This window comes from Argiope bruennichi, chromosome 2, assembly GCF_947563725.1.
Source record: "Argiope bruennichi chromosome 2, qqArgBrue1.1, whole genome shotgun sequence".
Taxonomy (NCBI): Eukaryota; Metazoa; Arthropoda; class Arachnida; order Araneae; family Araneidae; genus Argiope; species Argiope bruennichi.
In genome coordinates, this window is record NC_079152.1 from 93,997,669 (window position 1) to 94,019,504 (window position 21,836).

Here is a 21,836-nt window from a genome sequence, read left to right on the forward strand (position 1 = left end):
CAGAAAACATCACACAAGCCCACTGTTGCAGTGTCCACAATGAATGCTCTCTACTCCAGGCTAACCGCAGGCAACAGTGAGTTGCAGTAAGTGGAATACATCTGACAGGCCTACGAGTATATAGACCAATATGCCCTAAGTATCTGTACACAGTCTGCCTTGAAACTGTCATAACAGTGGCTGAAGAGAGCTGACTAGACAGGTCTGATGCTGTGCTCCGTCTGTTTCTTTTGGCTGTAACTGCCGGTTGTAAATACAAGTCATCATTCGGTGTTGTAACTCAGGGGCGACCTGTGCTGTAACGTCTACTAACATTACCATCATCTTGTAATCATTGCCAAAGCCTGGAGATGACACTTTGGGCAATTCCAAGTTCCTCAGATACTTCCAGCTCAGTACGCCCACATTCCAGAAAGCTGATAATTCTACCACATAAAAAATCCTCTAAATGCGTCCTTTGTGTCATAACTATGCAGTTATTGCACTGAAAGGCTTATAAAGCACGTGAACAATTTTACTTCTTTGCCTGTATTCTTTATACATCACTCTCTTACACTCTCATCATTGTGACATACTATTGGTGTCATCTAATGGCTTGCACATGATTTTTGAAGATGTGTGCAGTCATTTTATGGGTGATATATGTATTTTAGAGTTCGATTTCCGCATGACTCTGAATTATCCTTAATTTCTGGACATGAGTGTTTGTATGAAAAAAATATTAACTAAGCTTTTGATACATAATGATATAAAATGCATACAAGCAATAAATAGCTGAATTATTCATAACATGAAAACTACATAACAGAACTATCTATACTCTGTTTCACCCTAACTTGGCAGTAGTGTATATTCTAGGCATGCCGAATCACAGTCGCTGTGAGGGGAACTGGGTTACTTTAAACTATAAAGTTACTAGAAATGCAGATCGCTGGCGGAACTTTATCTCACAAATTTTTCGCCAAATAGTAAATATTTATTAACTTTATTATATTATCATTTTAAACTAGAGAATTAATTTTTTCCTTATTTTTTTCAATATTATTGATACATTATTTTAATAAATCATTAAAGTTATTTCATTTCGTTTCATCGTTTCTCAAAAGAAAACCCTAAATCTTTCAATATTCTGTAAAGCTTAGTTCGGTTAATGTTTTTAGAAAAGATATCTGTATCATCATTCATATCTTTTAAAACTTTATCTATTGCTGGGATCTCATTTCTACAAATAAATGCATGGATTTTTTGTCAGATACAGGATAATGTAAAATCATCATTTTTACATCATCATATTTACTATTTCATAAGATGACCTGAATGTTTACCTACTGAGCCAGGTTGCTTCTTTCCAGGGGTACTTAAAGGACTGGATGCCTTTATTTCTGTTTTCATGTTGCACTTTTTGTTGATTTCACTCGTCTTAAAGATGTGCAAAGCGTATTCAGTGATAACACTTTTTCTTTTTCAGACATTTTAGAAGTGAATAGAAATGACGAATCGAATAAATATTCAACAATCAAAAGTAATAACTACTGATGTGATTAATAGTATCAAAAATATCAGCTGGTAAAACAGCGAGAATAAAAAAGTACGAAAGATGATAATGGTTGGGAACTAAATGAAGCTGAGTTGGCGGAGACGTAAAAGAAAAGCGTGCCAAATATTTGACCTTGAAGACCGGTTCTAGCCAAAGTGGAATTTATTATGTCAATCGTTTCGTTTTATTCATTCGCTTTATTTACAAAATACTTAACAGATAAACACTTCTAACTTGAGAATAATTTTAAATACATACTGATAAAAAAAGGATTTCTGTAATTTATGACATTATTTGATAAATTTCTGAGCATTTTAACTATTTTAAAGTCGGAATTGATGGGGAACTCTTTTCCAACGTGGAGCGTCACATTTTCTGCCTTTTACAATACTGCCAAGTTAGGGTGAAAGAGTATAATAATAAACAATTTTTGAAAAAATAATCAAATTAAATTTCAAATTAAAGTGAACAATGGAGTTCATGATGAAAATCAAGCAAAAGATATGAAACATAAAAATTAAGAGTAAAATAACTATAAATACATATATAAACACGATTCTGCATAATTTCTTTCACAATACAAATATTATTTTTGCTACTTGCAATGTTACCACATTAACATGATTTACAAATTCTATCAGTAAAATTAAAGGAAAAAATTATCTGAAGAACTAATAGGCCTTAAGGCCTTTTAATCTTAAATTCAAATAAACAAAATTTATTTGCGGTTAATTAAAAAAAATATTGATAAAAAGTATCACTACAGTCCAAAATAAGAGTCAAATTACTATTAACACACCTGTTTTTCAAAATCTCACATATAGTGGAAATAAAAATCTTACCTAATAAAAATACCATACAGAAATACATGAAATCAACAGCACCAGGAATATCTTTGACAAGAGGCAATTGCAGATCATGGCACATATGTATCCACTGTAAACTACTTGTTAGCTGTAAACTGACCTCAGATATTGGCTTTCTATTGCTATGTAAAAAGAATGTTTAAAATCATAAGTGAAATTCTGTAACTTGGTAATATTAGAGAAAAAAAATTAGCAGATTTTCATATTGGATACATAAATGCTAATTCTACGATTAGAAAATAGCACGAATGACAAAATTTAAGTGAGATAATTGCTAACTAATAGGAATGAAATGTGAATAGAGGAGCAAGATAATAAGCAATGCAGGCTACAGTAAAGGTAAAGGTCAAAGAACATATATATCATAATATTAACAAAATAATTTTCAACAGATACTTTTTATTTGAATAATAGAGAAGAGATCCCAATATTCAATTCCCTTTTTTTTTGGGACAAACAAGACACACAGGTAAAATAGTATGCCATGAAATACATAGAAATGTGTTTATAAAAGTTAAATAAAATAATAAAGCTTATCTTTTTATTAATATTAGATAAGAGGATGCATTTTTCCAATGGGCCAAAGTTTAACACAAATGGTAAAGCATAAAGCCATATGTAAAGTGCCTGTAATGTATTCAATGTATGTAATTCAGGAGAGAAATTAATGGGGAATTTTTCCTTTTTGATATTGATTATAAAAACTCAGTACAGCTCAGATACTGTACTATAAATAAAATCAATGTAAGTGATATTCAAATATATAATTGTATATTTAGATTTCTATTAGAGTGCATATACATATAAAAGGCTGTTTTCATTTATTTAAATTTTTATTTAATACTAAACATAATGCCTTTAATAATTCTTTATTTTATTTTCTTGGAAAATCTGTGTGTGTGTGTGTGTGTTTTCTCTAATTTTTATTTATAGAGCAAAAGTACAGTATCAATTCTTTAGTAGATCCAAAATTATATATAAAAACAAGTATCTGCAAAATATAAAATAAGTAATAAAATACCTCTTAGTAAAATTGTAATACTGTTCTGCAATGGGTTTATAGGACCAATCAAATGATAACAGAAAAGGAGTTTTGCACAAAAAAGAAACTGTATTAACATCAGTGTTTCCAGATAAAATATGCCTAAAAATAAAATTTGAGCTGTTTAAAAGAAACATGGTATAAAAATAGGTTACAAAATATCTTTATTAAAAATCAACACAGTAAAGTAATACAAATAAATTAGAAAAGATTATCTTTGCAGTAGTTTTTAAGTTTGGAACATGCATGGGGCACATTTTCTTATAAGATGGTCCCTTAAATAAAAGATGTAACAGAAAAAGCACAATGAATTTATATACTTTTCAATTTCTCAACATACATTCACAAAATATATTTAATAAATGATATACCCAGAATTATTACAGATTAAATTTTTATATTTTTTACTAATGAAAAATCAGTTATTTTATTAGCGGCCACAAAAACATCTTTTAAAACTTGATTGTACTTTTGCAATTGTGTGCAGAGTTTGAAATAAACCATAATACCCTACAAACATTTATATATATATATATATATATAATTAAAGATATTACATACCAAATCAACTGCTGGAATTTGTGTAAAAAAATATCATTTATAAAAAAAATTAAAAACTTATTTCATATTAGACTTGATGGAATTCCAATATGTCCCCAAAGAAAAGTTGTCAATAAAAACTCAGGCTTGAATAAAATTTTTAAAAATTCAATTAGCTTAGTGACATTACAATAGCTTAACATGCAACGAGTCGGAATGTCCGGTATAACGGACATGCACTTAGATCTAAACATTTCTATTTAAAAAAAATATATATAAAGCAATGCAAACAAATAATTAATTGTATAATACTCACAAAATTGCAATAAATTCTCATGCAAGTATTGAAAATGGCAAATAAAATATTATATATTACTAATAATTTTAAAATAGAACTAATTTTGGCAAAGATAATTCATGTTTTGAGAAATGCAAAAGACTTAATTGCCAATCCTACAAGGAGCAATTCTTATTAAAGTATTAATAACATGAAAGCAGAGAATAAACTAAAAAAAAATCGCATGCAATTTTATCAGTAAAAAGTGAAATAAATGCTGGCTGTTCAAAGCTGATGTCTAATGTACTGGATACTAGGTCTGAAGAGGTTAAGGAATAATGCTAAAAATAATATGCTTATATTATGAAAGCTTTTTAAATGGATGCAAGTTCTGCCATAAAAAGTTTTGAACATTTACATTAGTACGGCTGAATTTTTTTTTAAAAAAAAAGGGGGGAGGGGGCAAAGTCCACTTTCTCCAAAGATTTTATTCAAACAATATTTGTTTAATGATCTGATAATTTGATGAGGAATTCTAATTAAGTTGTTGAAACAATTGCATATTCTTGAGATAGTCCAAGAATATTTGAAAGTTTGAAAAATCCATAATTTGCTGTAGCAAGGATCATATTCTTGCAGATAGTGCAGGGCCGCGGTGGCCTGGTGGTAAGGTCTCGGCTTGGAGCCAGAGGGTTTCAGGTTCGAGACCATATTCCACCGAAGAACTGTCGTGTAAGGGGGTCTGTTGCTCGTTAAATCCGTCATGACCAAACATCCTCCCGCTGGTGTGGTGTGGTGTGGAGAGGGGGGTGCCAGCTCAGGTGTCGTCCTCGTCATCTGACTGCGGTTCAAAATTGCGAGGTCCGTCCCAAAATAGCCCTTGTGTTGCTTCAAACGGGATGTTAATATAACTAAACTAAACTAACTGCAGATAGTAATGATTTCAAGCATTATTCATACACTATTTGATAAACCATAATTGCATTGATCTATTTTGCAATTTGTCTTTTTATAATTCTTTATGCATAAAGTGTTCATCTATGTATTATTAAATACAATGTGTGGGTATATGTTAGAACACTCGAACATGAAGTTTTTGACACCTTAAATGGAACTCAGCAACTGATATATCAATGCAATTTTTAATCAAAAAGTAAGAATATTTGAAAACTCATTATATGAAATAAAGTTATTATTTATTTCTTTGATTATTTTGATGGAACATTGAAAAGAATATTTTACTCACCTGGAATGCAATAATGCATCAGGCTCTAATAAACACAAAATATATGACTTGGCTATGACTGGAAGTCTACACAAGGTATCCTTGCAGATTTCTTTATCAGAAGAACTAAATAAAAATTTTACAAAATGAAAAATTGATATGAAATAAACCTATAAAATGTCTAGAAACATGGGGGAAAATAATAAATAACAAATTAAAATATTAAAATTAAAAGATCATTAAGAATAAATCAAACAAATATTTCAATATACTTCAAATTCACTATTATAGTGGCCAAAATAGTTGTACCATGTTTAAAAATGCAAATGAAAAAAAAAAAAAAAACGTGAATATTTCTAGAGGAATATTACAGAATGCAATAGCAATATCAGATGCTAGGAAAATAAAAGAAAAATTAATTGATGGCAAGACTTCTAAATTTAGGTAAATCTTAAATGAGATGCCATGGTTTGAATTTCCTGGCATAAGTTTTGATAACATGCATTTCCATGAAGTACTTTAATATTAAGCAAAATTACTTATCATAGCTTTGATTGGAGTTATGTTAACAAAATTATTAAATAACTGACTTGGTTAAATAGATTTTCATTTATTAAATAAGGTTGCATTTTCTTCTGTTATATATTTACAATTAGATAAGAATTCATTTGAGTTAATAAGAGTTAATTCAAAGTTATTTATATGAATATTCTAATTTAAAAAGTTATTTAAAAGTTAAAGAAACTCTAGGAGAAGGACAGAAGGATGCAGGCTATCAATATACTAAAAATGCTACATAGGTGCACAGAAATTCCTTTTATTATTGTCATATGTCAACAATTAAATGAAAATAAACAACTAAAGTTATATTTCGGACAGATTTATTGAATGTTTTTAATTATTCAATATATTGTTAATTAATCTAACTGCAAAACTTTATTAGAAATGCTCTTACGGGAACTCAACGAGTCACTAAAATCATTTAATCAGAGAAAAGAAGGAATAAAAGAAATTAAGAAATAGGCATCAAATAAAAAGTTTAATCCAGAGTAAAAAATAAGCTTAATCATCACCTGATGAATAATTGCTATGACATGCCTCTGATAATTCATGACCATATCTTCCAAAACTATTATTTCACAAAAAAAAAAAAAAAAAAAAAAAAACATTATCTCAAAATTAAAAATGTTAACAATATGAATTTCTTTTTTTTTTTAACAACATTTTTAATTACAATGCATCTGTAATTATGTTAAACTGAAAAGTTGAATTTTATTGGCTTACTCTGTTTGTAAATTGAGACTTTACCATTGAGCATTTAACAAAGTAGGAATCCAAATTTTGTTTTATTCTATTTGAAAAAAAATACTAAACATGGCAAAGAAAATCAAAGTAATGTTATGATGTTTTACAGTCATGATGAAATTCAAATTCACTCATTTAAATATTCAACTGCTCATTTTTCCAACATTAAAATTAAAAAAAAAATGTTTTATATAGACTTTAATTCCAAAATAGGATGTTTAATTCTCCTTTGAATTCATAACATTTGCATCCACAGTATTAGCAGCACATTGATTCAATTAAATTCATTTTTTTCAGTTGTATCCCAATAATGAGATTTTTTAATGCAATTCGTATTCATGATTTCACAGCATAAAAAGTCAATAATCTGTATGAACAAGTTGGTTATCAAAAGTCAAGTTGTTCAGCTAATATTGAATAAATACAACTTTTTTATAAATAAAGGATTATAACTTAGGTTAAAATCAAACAGGAATAAACATATACAAATTAATAAAAGAAATTAAAATTTATAACTGAATTTTAAAATAATCAAAGATTTCTTTCAGATATATTTCAAATGAATTATAAATTCAGTAAAAAAATTCATGTTTTATGTACTTACACTATAAAAACTGGATTAAATATGATGCTTTCAAATAAATCCTCAACAAGACCTTCTTCAGGAGTTCTAAAAATTGGTATAATTGATGTAGCAGTTTTATACCAGAATGAAGCTTCTCTTGGTGTCTGCCGATAAATTATACAAAAACATAATTTTTAAGACAGATTGTCAATAACCAAATAAAAAATACTAAAAAATGAAAACTTATGAAAATTCAGTTTGAAAGTTTTGCAATTTTTATTATTTTAATATTTACATTATTTGATGATAGGGACAATGAATAAAAATATTAGAATAAATTTAATTTTATTTGTAATGATTTTATTTATAAGAAAGTATTAAATGGTCCAAATCTATCCTTAAGTCAATTACTTTTACCATTAATCAGTTTTGAATATAATTTACATGATACATACCACAAGAGATGCCAACTTTAAAATCAGAGCAATTAAATGCTTTTCATATTTAGCAAACCAATTCAATGCATTCAACTTTTCTGAGGCTAAGCTTTCAAGATATACTAAAATATTTTTATCCAGAAGTAATTCTTCAAGGAACTAAAATTAAAATAATTATATATGATTATAATAAAATGATTAATCAGAATTTGTACTGCAACAAATATAATGTTTACACTAAAAAAATAAACTATCAAATGAAAATAAAATTTAAAAAAAATCACCTGATTATTAGTATCACTAAAATGTTGCTTCTGTAAAATACATAACCTCAGTACAGCTAAGAGCAATGGTATGGAAGAATCCTCTTTGAGCACAGGAACAACATCCTCTTTCCATAATATACTTCCTAACGATATAAGAGTTTTGCTATCACGTTTATTGCCAGATTGACTTGAATTCAAAAGTATAGAACAAGACCTGTAGAAAAATGATGTAATATATATATTCAAAAACAGTTATGGAATACAATTAAATGAAAAGTGAGAAAAGTTTTAGGAGTTACAAAAATTTTATTTTAAAATGGATTATTTTTTTTCTCCTTACCTTAAATTTTCAAGTAATCTTTTAAACATTTTAGATTTAATACAGGGAAGTAAGTAAGAATTAAAAACCTCTTTTGTTTCTGAACAAGGTTTCCAAGCTTTACATATTAACTAAAATAAAAAAAAAGCATATAAGAAAACTAAATAAAATCACACATTCAAATTTAATTAAAGTAAGCAAGAATTAATAGAGTTACATATTTTTTTCTCTTTTTTAAGGAGACATTTCAAATATTAATTTGAAATGCAGAAAGAAAAAGAGATAGATTTTTCATTTAAAACAATTTGGATCACAACATTTGTAAAATAAATAAATAGGAATTAAATTAAATTACAAAAAAAACATGTTGAATCAAGATTTAACAATTAACAAAGAAAGATATTTAAATAAAAAAAAAGCAAGATTATATCCTTCCATTTTTTAACAGTGAAAAGTAAAGTTAAGTATATAATAAGCCTTTAATCAAATAACAAAAACTGAACAAGCATGCTAATAAGCCATTTATCTAAGTTACTATTTCAAAAATGGAAGAAATTTAAACGCATGAACATATTATTAGAAAATTACACAATTTTTATGTTATAGCATGATTTTAAATAAAAAATAATTTAGTGCTAATATCTCAGTTCTAATGCTTGTTTCTTTAGTTTTTAGGGTTGATGTGTTAAATTTTTTAACTCATATTTCTGCTCAGTTTGAAGGGAGAAGATACTTGAAATAATTGTTTAATTGTTACAAATACTGTTACATACCCAAAATTAAATAAAAATCTGATCAAGTCTTGTTTATTCTTTCAGATGTATATATATATATATATATATATATATATATATATATAATTAAATCAAAACTGATCATGTGCATAGTAAAAAGTATGTTTTATTTTATGACCTTTGGACTGAGTAACTAGTCTTCAGATATTCTTATGACAAATAAATAAGACATTTATTAAAGTGCAGAAATATTCCAATTTTGTAGTAAATTCTTTGATTTAAAAAAAAAGGAATAAAATTTAAAAAAAACAAAAAAAACAAACAAGCAATTTATATTGCTCACCTCATTATGTAATTTCTCATAGCATGTAGAAATGAAATTCATACAAGTAGAAAGCAGCAACATTCCATGCTATAAATAAAATTACATAATAATAAAAAGACCTTTTGTGAAAAAATGATAACTAAAATAATTATATTGTGTTTAAATGATAACTAAAATAATTATAATAAAATGTCTATAAAGCAGCATTATTTTAGAGGGGGAAAATAAAGACATAGAAAAAAAATTGATATAGCAATTAAAATGATTTATTGTAGAGGAAAATAAGCCACATTTTCTATTTGCATATGTGTGTGTGTGTGTGTGTGTGTGCATGCATATATGTAATGATATTTTTTTAATTTAACTTAAAAATCATATTAATTTCCTAATTTTTATCTTAAATCAGCTTTTTCTTATTTCATGATCTGAATACCACTTTTATTCTCTAATTATTTCTAATATGTGCTATAGAAAGTTATGATCACTGCATTTTTTCATGCTCAGAGCAAAGGGATAAAAATCCTTAACACCTACATATTCCTTCCAAAAATATCTGATATTTCCTTTCCTCAGTTGACACATTTGAAAGAAATCCCTGTCAGAATATCTCAGTAAAATCACTAAAAAAGACAAATTTCAAACACTTTGCTCTTTAGTTATGGTGCAAACAAATCTTTTCCAACTTTGTTCTCATTTATAAATCTTTTCCTTGTGGAAAAAATAAATTTAAATTCATTCAAAATTTATATCCTTTTTGGCCACATATCAGCAAAATTTTAGAAATATATTAGGCGCAGAAAATATTAAGAAAATTAAAGAGAAGATAAAAATAAAATTTAACAAAAATTAAAAACATTTTTTTTTTTTTTTAAGTTTAAAGTAAACTGGAGTACAGAAGAACAGTATCTAAAACATATTAACAAAATTTCAGAAAAGATATACAAGGGTACAAAGAAAAATTACCTTTATACTGCCATTAAGATATACAGTTACTTTTAATTTCTTCATTTTTTTTATCTCCAATATGTTTCCACATTTGATGCACTTGGTCTATATTACACACTTTTTAAAAAGCTATTTACTTTATATCAATTTTCCCATCTTTCATAATTGATCTTCTGGGATGAAGACGGTATCTTTTCAGTTCATTTTACAGAAAATATTATAAATCCTTTTGTATCCACTTTAATTAATCCTCTGATGATCAATTAATGCATTTATCACTTAGTGTCACATTTTGATTTATGTTTCACTACCACAATTACTAATGATTTATAATTTAAACTATATATACAAGGTGATCGGTACAGTCATTTTGAGTTCTTTAAATTCCAAATTACGTTTTGTATTGCCAAGGAAGTAATGTGCAACTACAGTACAGTGAATATGTTGAATTTATTGAGATAAATTACAGCACCCCTAGCATTGAAATAAGGAAGTTACAAGAAAAAAAAATTCAAAAAATAAAGGAGATAAGTCAAAAAGCCCAGTTAGTTAAATGTATATTATACTATAATAAAAACACAGGTAAAAGTTTCATGGAGTTATCTATAAAATTGACAGAGATAATTGTGATTAAAGGAAATAAATTTTCCATGACTTGCAGAAGGGTTCACTCTTATTGAAAATTCTAAGTTGTATTCCATTTTTCTCAGTTAAGCAATAAAGAAATTAAACAAATATAATTTTAAAAAAGGCTGAAAACCTCATTGGGGGTGGGAGAGAATGCTAGATAACTCAATGAAACTGTCTCATGTGCTTTTATTATAGTACAAAATTACACTTTTCTAAATAGAATTTTTGTACATTAATATATATATATATATATATATATATATATATATATATATATATATATATATATGTATTCTGCCAACAGGTGTAACTTTTCTCAATAAAGTTCAGCATAGACACTTTATTATAGGTACATGCTACTTAATTGGCTATAAGAGACACCATTTTGAATTTTAAGAGCTATAAAGGAGTTACCAATTACCCTGTATGTATATATATATATATATATATAATGTTCTTTAGTTATTGCAAACTACTTGAAATAATTTTGCTGCAGCAGTAATTTTTGAATAAAATAAAATAAAAATATTTTATTTGGCAAATGCTTCTATGAAAAAAAAAAAAAAAAAAAGAGAGAGAGAGAGAGAGAGAGAGAAAGGAAAGAAGTAAAATAAAAGCTGACTTCAATTCTTTCCTAAAATTCTTCACTTACCTCTATCTAAATAAACAAACTAAAGCATCCAAATTTCTATTCGCAAAAAACATAACTATAGAATATATATATATTTCAAATTCTGTTTAAAAATACTTTGAGATACATCAGGAAAATTTCTGTGAATGTTTCATGAAAATTGATTTAACAATTAATTTAAAATTGTTAATTAAAATTGTATTTTCATTGCCATATGAAATGTTTTGTAAGCAAACAAAATGGCGGCACATTGATTTATTTATCATTAAAAAAAAGGATCAAAATATGGGTTAGTGTTAAATAAGGTTCATTTTAACATATTGTCATTAAAAATGTTAACTTGGAAATCTGCTTTACAACTTTCTGTTACAAAAAATTTATTCAGAACTCCCTCCTGACAATTTTATAATATGCTCTGATTATTTTGCATGCAAACAAATAAAACCAAAGAGAAAACAATTTATTATTATATTCCAAGAGTGTTGGAAAGAAGGCATACCACAAATAAAGCTTTATCACAACTATATATACCCCACCATATTAGGTAAAAAGTTGATTGGTACCTCTGCAACAGTTCAGATCCTTCAAACAAATTTGGAAGTTACACAGGGAAAGCAATCATTTTATATTCTGTTTTAAGCATTCCTATACAATTTCAAGCAGATATGTAGAAATAGTCTGAATAATTACAATAAAAAAAATTTATTACTCTTTAAATTTTTTCACACGTTCTTTGAGATTAGAATTCACAGATGAAAATGGAATTGAGTTTACATATTTCAAGTCGCAAACACATGCTAAAATTGCTCTAAAGATTTTGCACTATTCGTTAAAAATAATTAATAATTCAAAAAAAAATAAGCTTTCTGAATTTTTCAAAAATGGTTTTGGATAATCTGTTATTAATATCAATCATCAATAAGATATAAAAATCTTCTCATATTAATACAAATAAAAATGCAGATGATAGTAAGATCATGTGCATTATAATATTTTATCTAAAAAAAAAAATAGTTCTAAAATATAGCATAGTCTCTTGATTCAATGTGATAATTTTAACCTGTGTATATGTTGCATTATTTTATTTACTAAAGTATTTGGTTTTATGATAATTAATTAAATAGTTGATTTTCCATTGGTCACAAACATGAAAATAATTACATCATGAGTTACCACTAGGTATTTGAGCTGTAAAGAAATAAGAATAAAAGAATATTCACTATCTTTAACACAAAAATGGATAAGGAATATGTAATCAATACTTACATCATTATATCTGTCTTGAGGAAATTGCCAAAGCCACTTCTTAAGACAGACCAGAGATTTGTTAAAAATAGCATTCATAGCTGCATATGATGAATCACTACAAACAGATTTTTTTTTAAAATTATTTAATGTATTTAATATATTAAGATTTAAAAAAAGAACAGAGATATTAAATCTTTTTTAAGTATAATTGAAAACAATACCTTTCATATTTTGAAGAAGCTATAGCAACAGCTTCTAAAACTTTAAAAAGATGGGAGGCATATTCAAAGTCTCGCATATGGCTACTTCTTTCAAAATTTAAATCAAGACTTAAACAAAATTCCATCTGCTTTAAAAATATGGGAAAAAGTTCTCTAAAAAAAATAAGATGGCATTTTATTTAAAGGAAAGAAAATATGTGCAATTCTACAGGTGAAGAATAGTTATGTATGTATATATATATATATATATATATATATATATATGAAGGAGAAGTAAGATATATTTCATGTAACTTTTAAAGTATAAATAATAACAATGTCAAACCTAAAGCATACACATCATAATAAATGTGAAATTACTACCTTATTACAGGTATGTACACAAAGAGTAAAAAGAACAATATATGACTAATAAATGATAATCCAAATTTTTTAACGACTGAAATAGAAAATGAAAGATCGCCAGAAATATTGTTAGTATAATTGAGTGTTTAAATGTGTTCCTGCCAGTTCTCTAAACTGAAAATTTGAATAATAAGTTTGACAGAATTAACACTTTTAACAGTAAAAGTAGGGGATTGGACATTATACTTAGATATGTTGTATATAGAAGTTTATATATCCTGTATGCATTTTGTAAAAAACATGGATAGAAATAATGGTTTTAAAGGAAATAAAATGCACATATATACACAGAGAATCAATTCATATAAAAAAATCATATGGTTTTCCAAAAAATCATTTGTTTTCCATTTTTGAATATTTTGAAAATAACTATTCAGAAGTAGAATGCTAAAAAGAGCTAATAGAAATTCTTAATGACTCATTGCTGAATTTTTCAAAAAGAAATTGATTTCAAAATAAAATTGAGATAATATTGTTTTTAATATAATATGCACCAAATATTTATCAAAAAAAATGGATATATATATAGTCTAAAAAGTTTGAAAAAAAAAATCATTTTTTTTTAACAAAGAATAAAAATTTAGCCTTAAAAAGACAAAAACTTGAAACAATTCATTCTTTGAAAATTAGATTTGCATTCTTAGAAATTTTTTTTAAATTAAGCAATTTAATTGATATATTTTAATAAGATAATTTTTCATACACAAAAAGAAAAAAAAAAGATTAAAAATTTTGATAAAATTGTTCATAATTTAAAAGTTGAATAGGAAAGTCTTATAATAAATGATACAAAATTATATATATATATACTTACAAAAATATGTCATATGCCAGACCATAGGATAATAAAATATGAAAAGTTTTAAGTGATTCAATCATTATCTCCTGAATATCTTGAAGAGTGACTTTTCCATCACTAAAATAATAATAATAATAATTTCAAAAAAAAAGCTGTTAGCATTTACAATAAAAATTTTAAAAGACAGGAAATTAAAAAAAAAAAAAAAAAAAAAAATCTGATTTTTATAATTTGAGCCAGAGCAAAGTTTTCTCTGAACTCAAATTAATATTTAAAAATACACCTCTTAAAACCAAAAGCATTAATCTGACAAGATAACTAATTCATGGAATTGGCAAATTCTTAAATCTATCACACATTTCTTTTAAAATTTTCTGTTGAAATCTTTCAAAAAATAAAAAAAGGAGATTAAAAAATACCATATTGCATAAAAGTGTTAAATATGTATCAACCGAGTGTAAAAAAAAGTTGAATTTCATAAATAGCAATTCATAAATTTTATTTCTAACAAGGTAGATAGATCAAAAGTTAACTAATAATTTATATATATATATATATATATATCTGTATCTAATGATATAAAAATAATTGTGCACCACAATTCACTGAACAAAACAAAATTCTTTAATCAGAAGCAAGCATGATAACAAGTATCCAGTTATTTCTCAATTAATTCTTATTGCTACATAAACAAAACAGGATTTCAAAAATTTATCTTATTGTTATCAACAAAATTTAAAGGTATGTTCATGCATGAAAAAAAAAAAAAAAAAGTATGCTTACTTTGGTTGTAAAGTCAAATATAATATTATGTTAGAAATTAAATCATGGTTTTCAATCTGAAAATAAACATTTTGTTAATATCGATTTCAACAAATTGCCAAAAAGAATTTTGCTTTAGTAAAAATAATTATTGATTAAAAAAAAATTCTTTAAAAATATGTAAAATTATATGACATGTATAATAATTGAAAAATATATTGATATTTTATCATAAACAAAAGTTCTTGGTATGTATTTATATTTATAAAATATTAAAAAGAAAAAACAGTCCTTTGAAAAATTCTTACTAAGTGAACTGCAAGTTCTTGGCTTGAAGAAACTATGATTCGCATGAGTTTCATTGCTGAAGGCATTGGGTAACTAAAGTTAACTGTATCAGTAAGTTTGCTACAATCTAAGAGAGGCAAAGAAAAATATATATATATATACAGCACAATAGATTAAATTATATTTAAAATTTAACTGTAACAATTTGTTAATATTTAGCTGAGTTTTTATGAAATAAATAAAAAAAAATTTAGATAAAATTTATATATATATATATATATATATATATATATATATATATATATATATATATATATATATATATATATCATAGTGATAGTAAACAAAAAGAAAAATGTAGCAGTTATTTTCCTAATTTCCAAACTACAGTGATAAAAATCTTACAAATCATCACAAAATAATTTGAAATGCAAAGGCAATTAAATATTTTCTCATTTTGTAGTGTGTTTTATTAATAACTACAACTCTTAATTGAACATAGATTTCATTACTTCATGTTTCCTGATAGGAAATATGATCATCACAGTATTTTCTTTGTAATAATAAATGTATTTTAAAGAATCAATGAGGCTAGACTTTACATTTTTATATTAATTAGATTATATTTCACTCAGTGCATTAATGTGCAAAAGTAGTATAAAAATCAATGGCATGCATTTTTCATCATATTAAAATCTGCAACTATGCAATAATTTTTAGAAGCTTTATGGGTGGAAAGGGGAAAATAGCATTAAAATAAAAGGTATGAAATTTAAAATTCTAAATAGTACACTTATAATACAAAATGCAAATAGAGTTAACTGATTGCACTGAGAATCTGGAAGAGATATATGGGTTTTTTTTTAATTAAAACAGGAGATTTTTAAATTTTCTTTTTAATTTTAAAGGTACATGCAAAGAATTAATTTAACTAATAAATAAATTATTACAGAAAATAATTTATAAAGTAAGTAAAAATTTGTCATATTGCTGCAATTTATCATGAACAAGAAATTATGGGCTAGCAGAAAAGTTAAATATCTTTTTAAGATGAGAATTTTTACAGAGAAATAGAATAAGGATAGTAAAAGGTAAGGTCAGTTATCTTATCTAACTACTATGGAATGGCTATGCCAGATTATTTACTATTAACACATTAAGTGACAAAATCATATTTTAACTAAAACAAGAGATTTTAAAGATGCATGCAAAAAATTAATTCAACTAATAAATAAATTACCACAGAAAATAAATTATATAGTAAATAAAAATTTGTCAAATGGCTTCAATTTATCATAAACAAGAAATTATGGACTAGAGAAAAACTTAAATATCTTTTTAAAATAAGGATTTTTACAGATAAACAGTATAAGGATAGTAAAGAGTAAGGTCAGTTATCTTCTCCAACTACTATAGAGTGGCTATGCCAGATTATTTCCATAAACACATTGAGTGACTAATACATAGAAAGAATAAATGATTAGTTAAATGATTAAAGAAATATTAAGCTAATGGTGTCAATTCAACAAAAATAGTAGATATATGCAAAAAGCAAGGAAAAGATTATATTTTAATTTGCCTAATGTGTTTGAAACAAAAACTAAACGGGGCCAAAACTGAAAATTAAGTAAATAGAATTTATTATAGAAAAGTATAAGTACATTTAAAACTTTTTAAATATCCACTTGACAAATCAAGGAATTACAAAATAAAATATAACAAGCCTACAGTTGTTTTTTTCCCCTTCTTTTTTCAAATGATTAAAATGGGAAAAAAGAAAATAATAATACATCAGGCTATATAGATTTAACTTATTTCCAGAGGCCATTTTATAATATATAAAACCAATAATGTCATCATTTCTTTAACCTATAAAAAGTATATCTGATTGTTTCATATTAAATTTTCAGAAAGAAATATTATTTCAGAATGAGAAATATTCTATAATTTATTGTGTGTAGACACTTACCAACAAAATGCCAATTTAGAGGCAAAAATTTCTCAAACAGCAAATTTATCAATCTGGAATGACTGGTGACCTGATAGAGAGAAAAAAAAACAACAATTAAATTAAAAAGTGTCAAGAAAACAGAAGTTTCTGGAAGTCTACATTTAATGGGAATTAGAATCAAATTACAGAATGTTAAAGCATATCAGTTCAACCAGTTAATGTTAAGAATTACAAATCCGGAATTTTCTAGGGTATATAAAACTTGAGAAATGTTTTAAATATTAAACTTAAAAAAAAAAAAAAAAAACTCTTTGTATATAAAATATTAAATTTCTCATTTTAAAAGGTAATTGTTTTTCCCTGTCTTTAGTTCAAGAACTTATATGTATAAGAGAAGACAAAATATATATTCAAAGTTCCTTGTTTTTGTTTTACTATCAATAATTAAATTAATATCAGCCATGAATTTTCATTTACAAGCCTTATAATTAGTAAAATTTAACAATATTAGTATCAAGGAAGCAGGATAAAAATTTTCTCTAGCCAATCTAGTAACATCTGGATTCTGTTTTTCTTTTTAAAATTTGAGAATCAATCTTATCTAAATTTATTAAAAATGTTCCATTTCAATTAAAGATAAATCATACAATTTTAAATTGAAGACAATAATTAATGTACAATAATTTGTCCATTGATTGGAAGTTACCGTGGTTGTGTCACATTTTCTGTTTTCCAAAAATTGGTATAGTGCAAAAGATATTGAATTATTCAAGAGCAAAATAGTTGTAATGTCATAATTTTAAAAATCCATCAGATCCAAATTCATCATAGGGGTTGAATTCAATTAAATTTATACTTTAGTTACAATTTGCAAAGACTTTTTTTAAATTAATTGCAAATTAGTCCACTGTTATAACTTTAATATCATAATATAAATTTATGCATATGAAAAATGAAGTATCCCTGACTAGATTTAACATATGAAAAGCGCATACACATGGAAAATCATGTGCTCGATTGAAACCTAATAATAAGCATTAATAATGTAAGGATAAATAAAATTTTGCATGATATTTAAGTTACTGATTCAGAATTGAAATAACAAGCTATATTTGGCTTTAAAAATTGAAATAATTGGACTAATATTTAGTTTTTAAAATATTCCCAAATTGTGTTCCAAAGAAATCTGTATTCCTCTTATTGCCCTATTGCTACATCATTATAATATTATAATCCTTCATCACTGGTATTCACAAATTCAAATTGTATTTAACAGTATAATAATAAAAAACAGTGCTTGGACATTATTATTATTAGAACTATGTTTTTGTCTTTATAAAATAAAGTCAGAGCATTAATATTTTCATGGAATCCTAAAACTTTTATCCAGAGCATCTATGCTCTTTATTACACCACTAATACTCATCAGTATCTATCATCAGATAATATTATGATCATTAATCACAAGTATTTGGTTAGTAACTTAAGTTCTTGAATATGTATGTGATGCCAAAAAAGCAAATGATACTTTAAAAAACAAATAAAACACCAAATTTAATCTGAGAGAAAATGCATGGTAATAGCATATTTTACATTAACAAATGAATGGAATAACGTCGGCACTGGTGGGCAAGAAAATATTAATTGATGTCAATTTCTTCTCATTGTGACAAATCATAGCAATTTTGAAATGAACACTCTGTTACCACAGCTAATTAAAATGCATTTATGTAATATAGCACTTTTTGATTTTATTATTTTATAATGAAAATTTTAAAAAATGATTTAAACTACACTTACTTGTTTGGCAGATTCAACAGAATGTTGAGCTAAATGAGCACAAATTTCAATGATGAGTTTGCAAACAAGAGGAGGAGGTTGCATCACTTGGAGAATGTAAAAGAATCTGGGAAGAATATCCATGCGGAGGAATGCCTTTAACAAAAACAAAATGATTTTATGAAATGAATTGATATAACAATATTAAGAAAAAGTGCATGTTTTAGAAAAACGAAAATATATGCAAAAAAAAAATCCTCATAAACAAATACCAGAAATTACTTTTTTTATATGTAAAGAAAGGCAGTTACATAAAATGCTTCGACTGATATTTACAATTAAGCTGATAAAAAACAAATCTTTCCAGTAAAATAATTTCTTAAATTAATTTGCAATATTAAAATAAAACGAGCATTGAAAATCTATCATCCCAATTGATGTAGACTATTATTGTAGTAGTTATTAAATACGAAGCACTGGATAAATAATCAAAAGTGGGAGTTACTGGAAATTTCAATCCGTTACTCTTCATATTTTCTAATCATTGAGCAAATATGAATTCATGCAGAATCATACAGAGTTACTGGAAGTTTTATTCAGTTGCTGTACATATTTTCTAACCACAGAACAAATATGAATTTTTATAAAATCATACACTTCTTAAGGTTTGTAAATAAAGAATATATGATTGATGTATAATTCAAATTTTTACAGAAAATCAATTAATGGATTAGATGGATAATTTATATTGATAATAAAAATATATAAAATAATATATTTGATGCAATTTTTATTGATTTTTTTCTAATAATTTACATTATTTCCTCCACTAAAAACAATGCAATGAAATTAAAATTGTAAAAACAAAGTCTAAATGAAGACAAAAAAAAAATATACCTTAATGACATCAAGTTTAATTAAATCAGCATCAGTTAATTCTTCAATTACAACATTAGATTCCATTAAATCTTGAGATTCAAGCTGAGGCATTAAATGTCCATTCAACCAACAGAAAGATCTTTGCAAGCATAGCTATAGTAAAGAAGATTAATCATAATTAAAACACACACACATACACACATGTATGTGTATGTATATATATACTACCACTACTACTATTACAAATGTGAAAGTTTCGTTGAATAGATGGATGTTTGTTAGCCAATCCCGCCAGAACGGCTGAACAGAATTGGATGAAATTTAGCACAGGGATAGAATATAGTCTGGAGTAGGACATAGGCTATTATTTGTTCCGGTCAATTGAATGGCTATTTTTTTTATTAATTAAAACTAACTTTCCTGCCAAAAGCCTTCATTTCCCCATCGCCTAATGAGTAGGGCTTCAGTTGTTTTTCTTTCCCACACAAAAAAGGGTAGGCTTAACATGTTTTCGATCGATTATTTCAAATGATTCTGTTGCTTTTCTTAGTGTTTGATGCATTTAAAATTAAAAATTGTTAATTAATCGATTTTTCGGATTCATTCTGAAGTACTTTTAAATTAAAATAAAACAGAATAAAGGAAATAAAAAATTTCTAATCTCCGTTGCTTAACCCTAACTGGCGTGGAAAATTCACGCATTTGCGTTACACCAACTGGCGTTGAAAATTCACATATGCATAGTGTGTTCTGATTGTTGGCAACTATATTTTAATTAAAAGTTTAAAAATTATGTGCATTATACTGCTGTAGCTATCTCAAAATCGACCGATAAATAAAATAGACTTGACTTGATTTTAAAGAAATTCGTACTTGATTTTCTATTTTGTTTTATTATATACTTTTAATAAATTTATTTTGTACATTGTACATTTATTAGTACATCGTTTTTTAGGTTTGTTTAGTTTTTTTTATTTGTTATTATTTCATATTCTTTCGAAATTCCCAGAGAACGCAAATCTAATCTTTCGAAGAGGAGTAATAAAGCTCGGACTATGAAAGTAGCTAGAAGACCTGTTTGTAATTTTAGTGAGCACTTGCGGACTGTCAAACCCCCTTCAGCTGTTGGATACATACAAGGACGCTTTATCAGAAGATATCACGCATAGACTGGATGGCACTCAAATGACCTAATCATTAACGGAGCTTTGGTATTGATTGAGGATAAAATGATTTCCATATCTGGAAAATATTTCTCTGATTTCAACCTACCCAAACCGCAGCGAAGAGGGGAGTTATCAAGCGAAGTTGTGAAGGAACTAAACTACGACACTGCAGTCTTAGAAGTGCAATTTAATGAAATGAGTAGCGTCAAATCTACGAAACGATTCTGCACCGAGTAATAGTGGGGAGGAGGGATTATTCTTTCTTGACGCACCAGGGGGTATGGGTAAGACAATTGTGCTGAATCTCTGCTAGCCCAACTCCGCAAGGACCGCAATATAGCTTCCTCGGGCATTGCTGCAACTTTGCTTAACGGTGGTGGGACTGCACATTCCGTTTTCAAATTGCCGCTTAATCTTGCAAGCGAAGATACCCCGACATGAGGGGAGTTCTATTGCAGCAATGCAAGTTAATAGTATGGGACAAGTGTACAATGTCACACAAGCATACATTAGAGGCGTTAAATCAAAATCTGCAGGACATCCGCGACAACCAGGCGGTGATGGGCGGAGTTGTCATTTTGCGCGCAGGCGATTTTAGACAGACACTGACAGTTATTGAGAGGGCCATACCGGCGGATGAAATAAGCGCATGTCTCAAGGCGTCACCTCTGTGGTCTAGGACTGAAAAGCTCTA

General features: G+C 26.5%; 1 protein-coding gene across 1 annotated transcript in view; it reads right to left on the reverse strand.

The window, feature by feature from the left end:
* LOC129961953 (RNA polymerase II-associated protein 1-like) overlaps positions 1-21,836 on the reverse strand; it is a 57,122-nt gene that overhangs the window by 7,405 nt on the left and 27,881 nt on the right. The window contains exons 13-28 of the mRNA XM_056075602.1: positions 19,995-20,129; positions 19,119-19,253; positions 17,337-17,406; positions 15,388-15,494; positions 15,101-15,156; positions 14,333-14,434; positions 13,114-13,266; positions 12,911-13,007; positions 9,457-9,525; positions 8,401-8,510; positions 8,079-8,274; positions 7,813-7,953; positions 7,397-7,521; positions 5,509-5,613; positions 3,425-3,547; positions 2,380-2,525 (exon numbers count right to left, since the gene is read on the reverse strand). Coding sequence (XP_055931577.1) covers positions 2,380-2,525; positions 3,425-3,547; positions 5,509-5,613; positions 7,397-7,521; positions 7,813-7,953; positions 8,079-8,274; positions 8,401-8,510; positions 9,457-9,525; positions 12,911-13,007; positions 13,114-13,266; positions 14,333-14,434; positions 15,101-15,156; positions 15,388-15,494; positions 17,337-17,406; positions 19,119-19,253; positions 19,995-20,129 — 1,870 coding nt within the window. The remainder of the gene's footprint in view (positions 1-2,379; positions 2,526-3,424; positions 3,548-5,508; positions 5,614-7,396; positions 7,522-7,812; positions 7,954-8,078; positions 8,275-8,400; positions 8,511-9,456; positions 9,526-12,910; positions 13,008-13,113; positions 13,267-14,332; positions 14,435-15,100; positions 15,157-15,387; positions 15,495-17,336; positions 17,407-19,118; positions 19,254-19,994; positions 20,130-21,836) is intronic.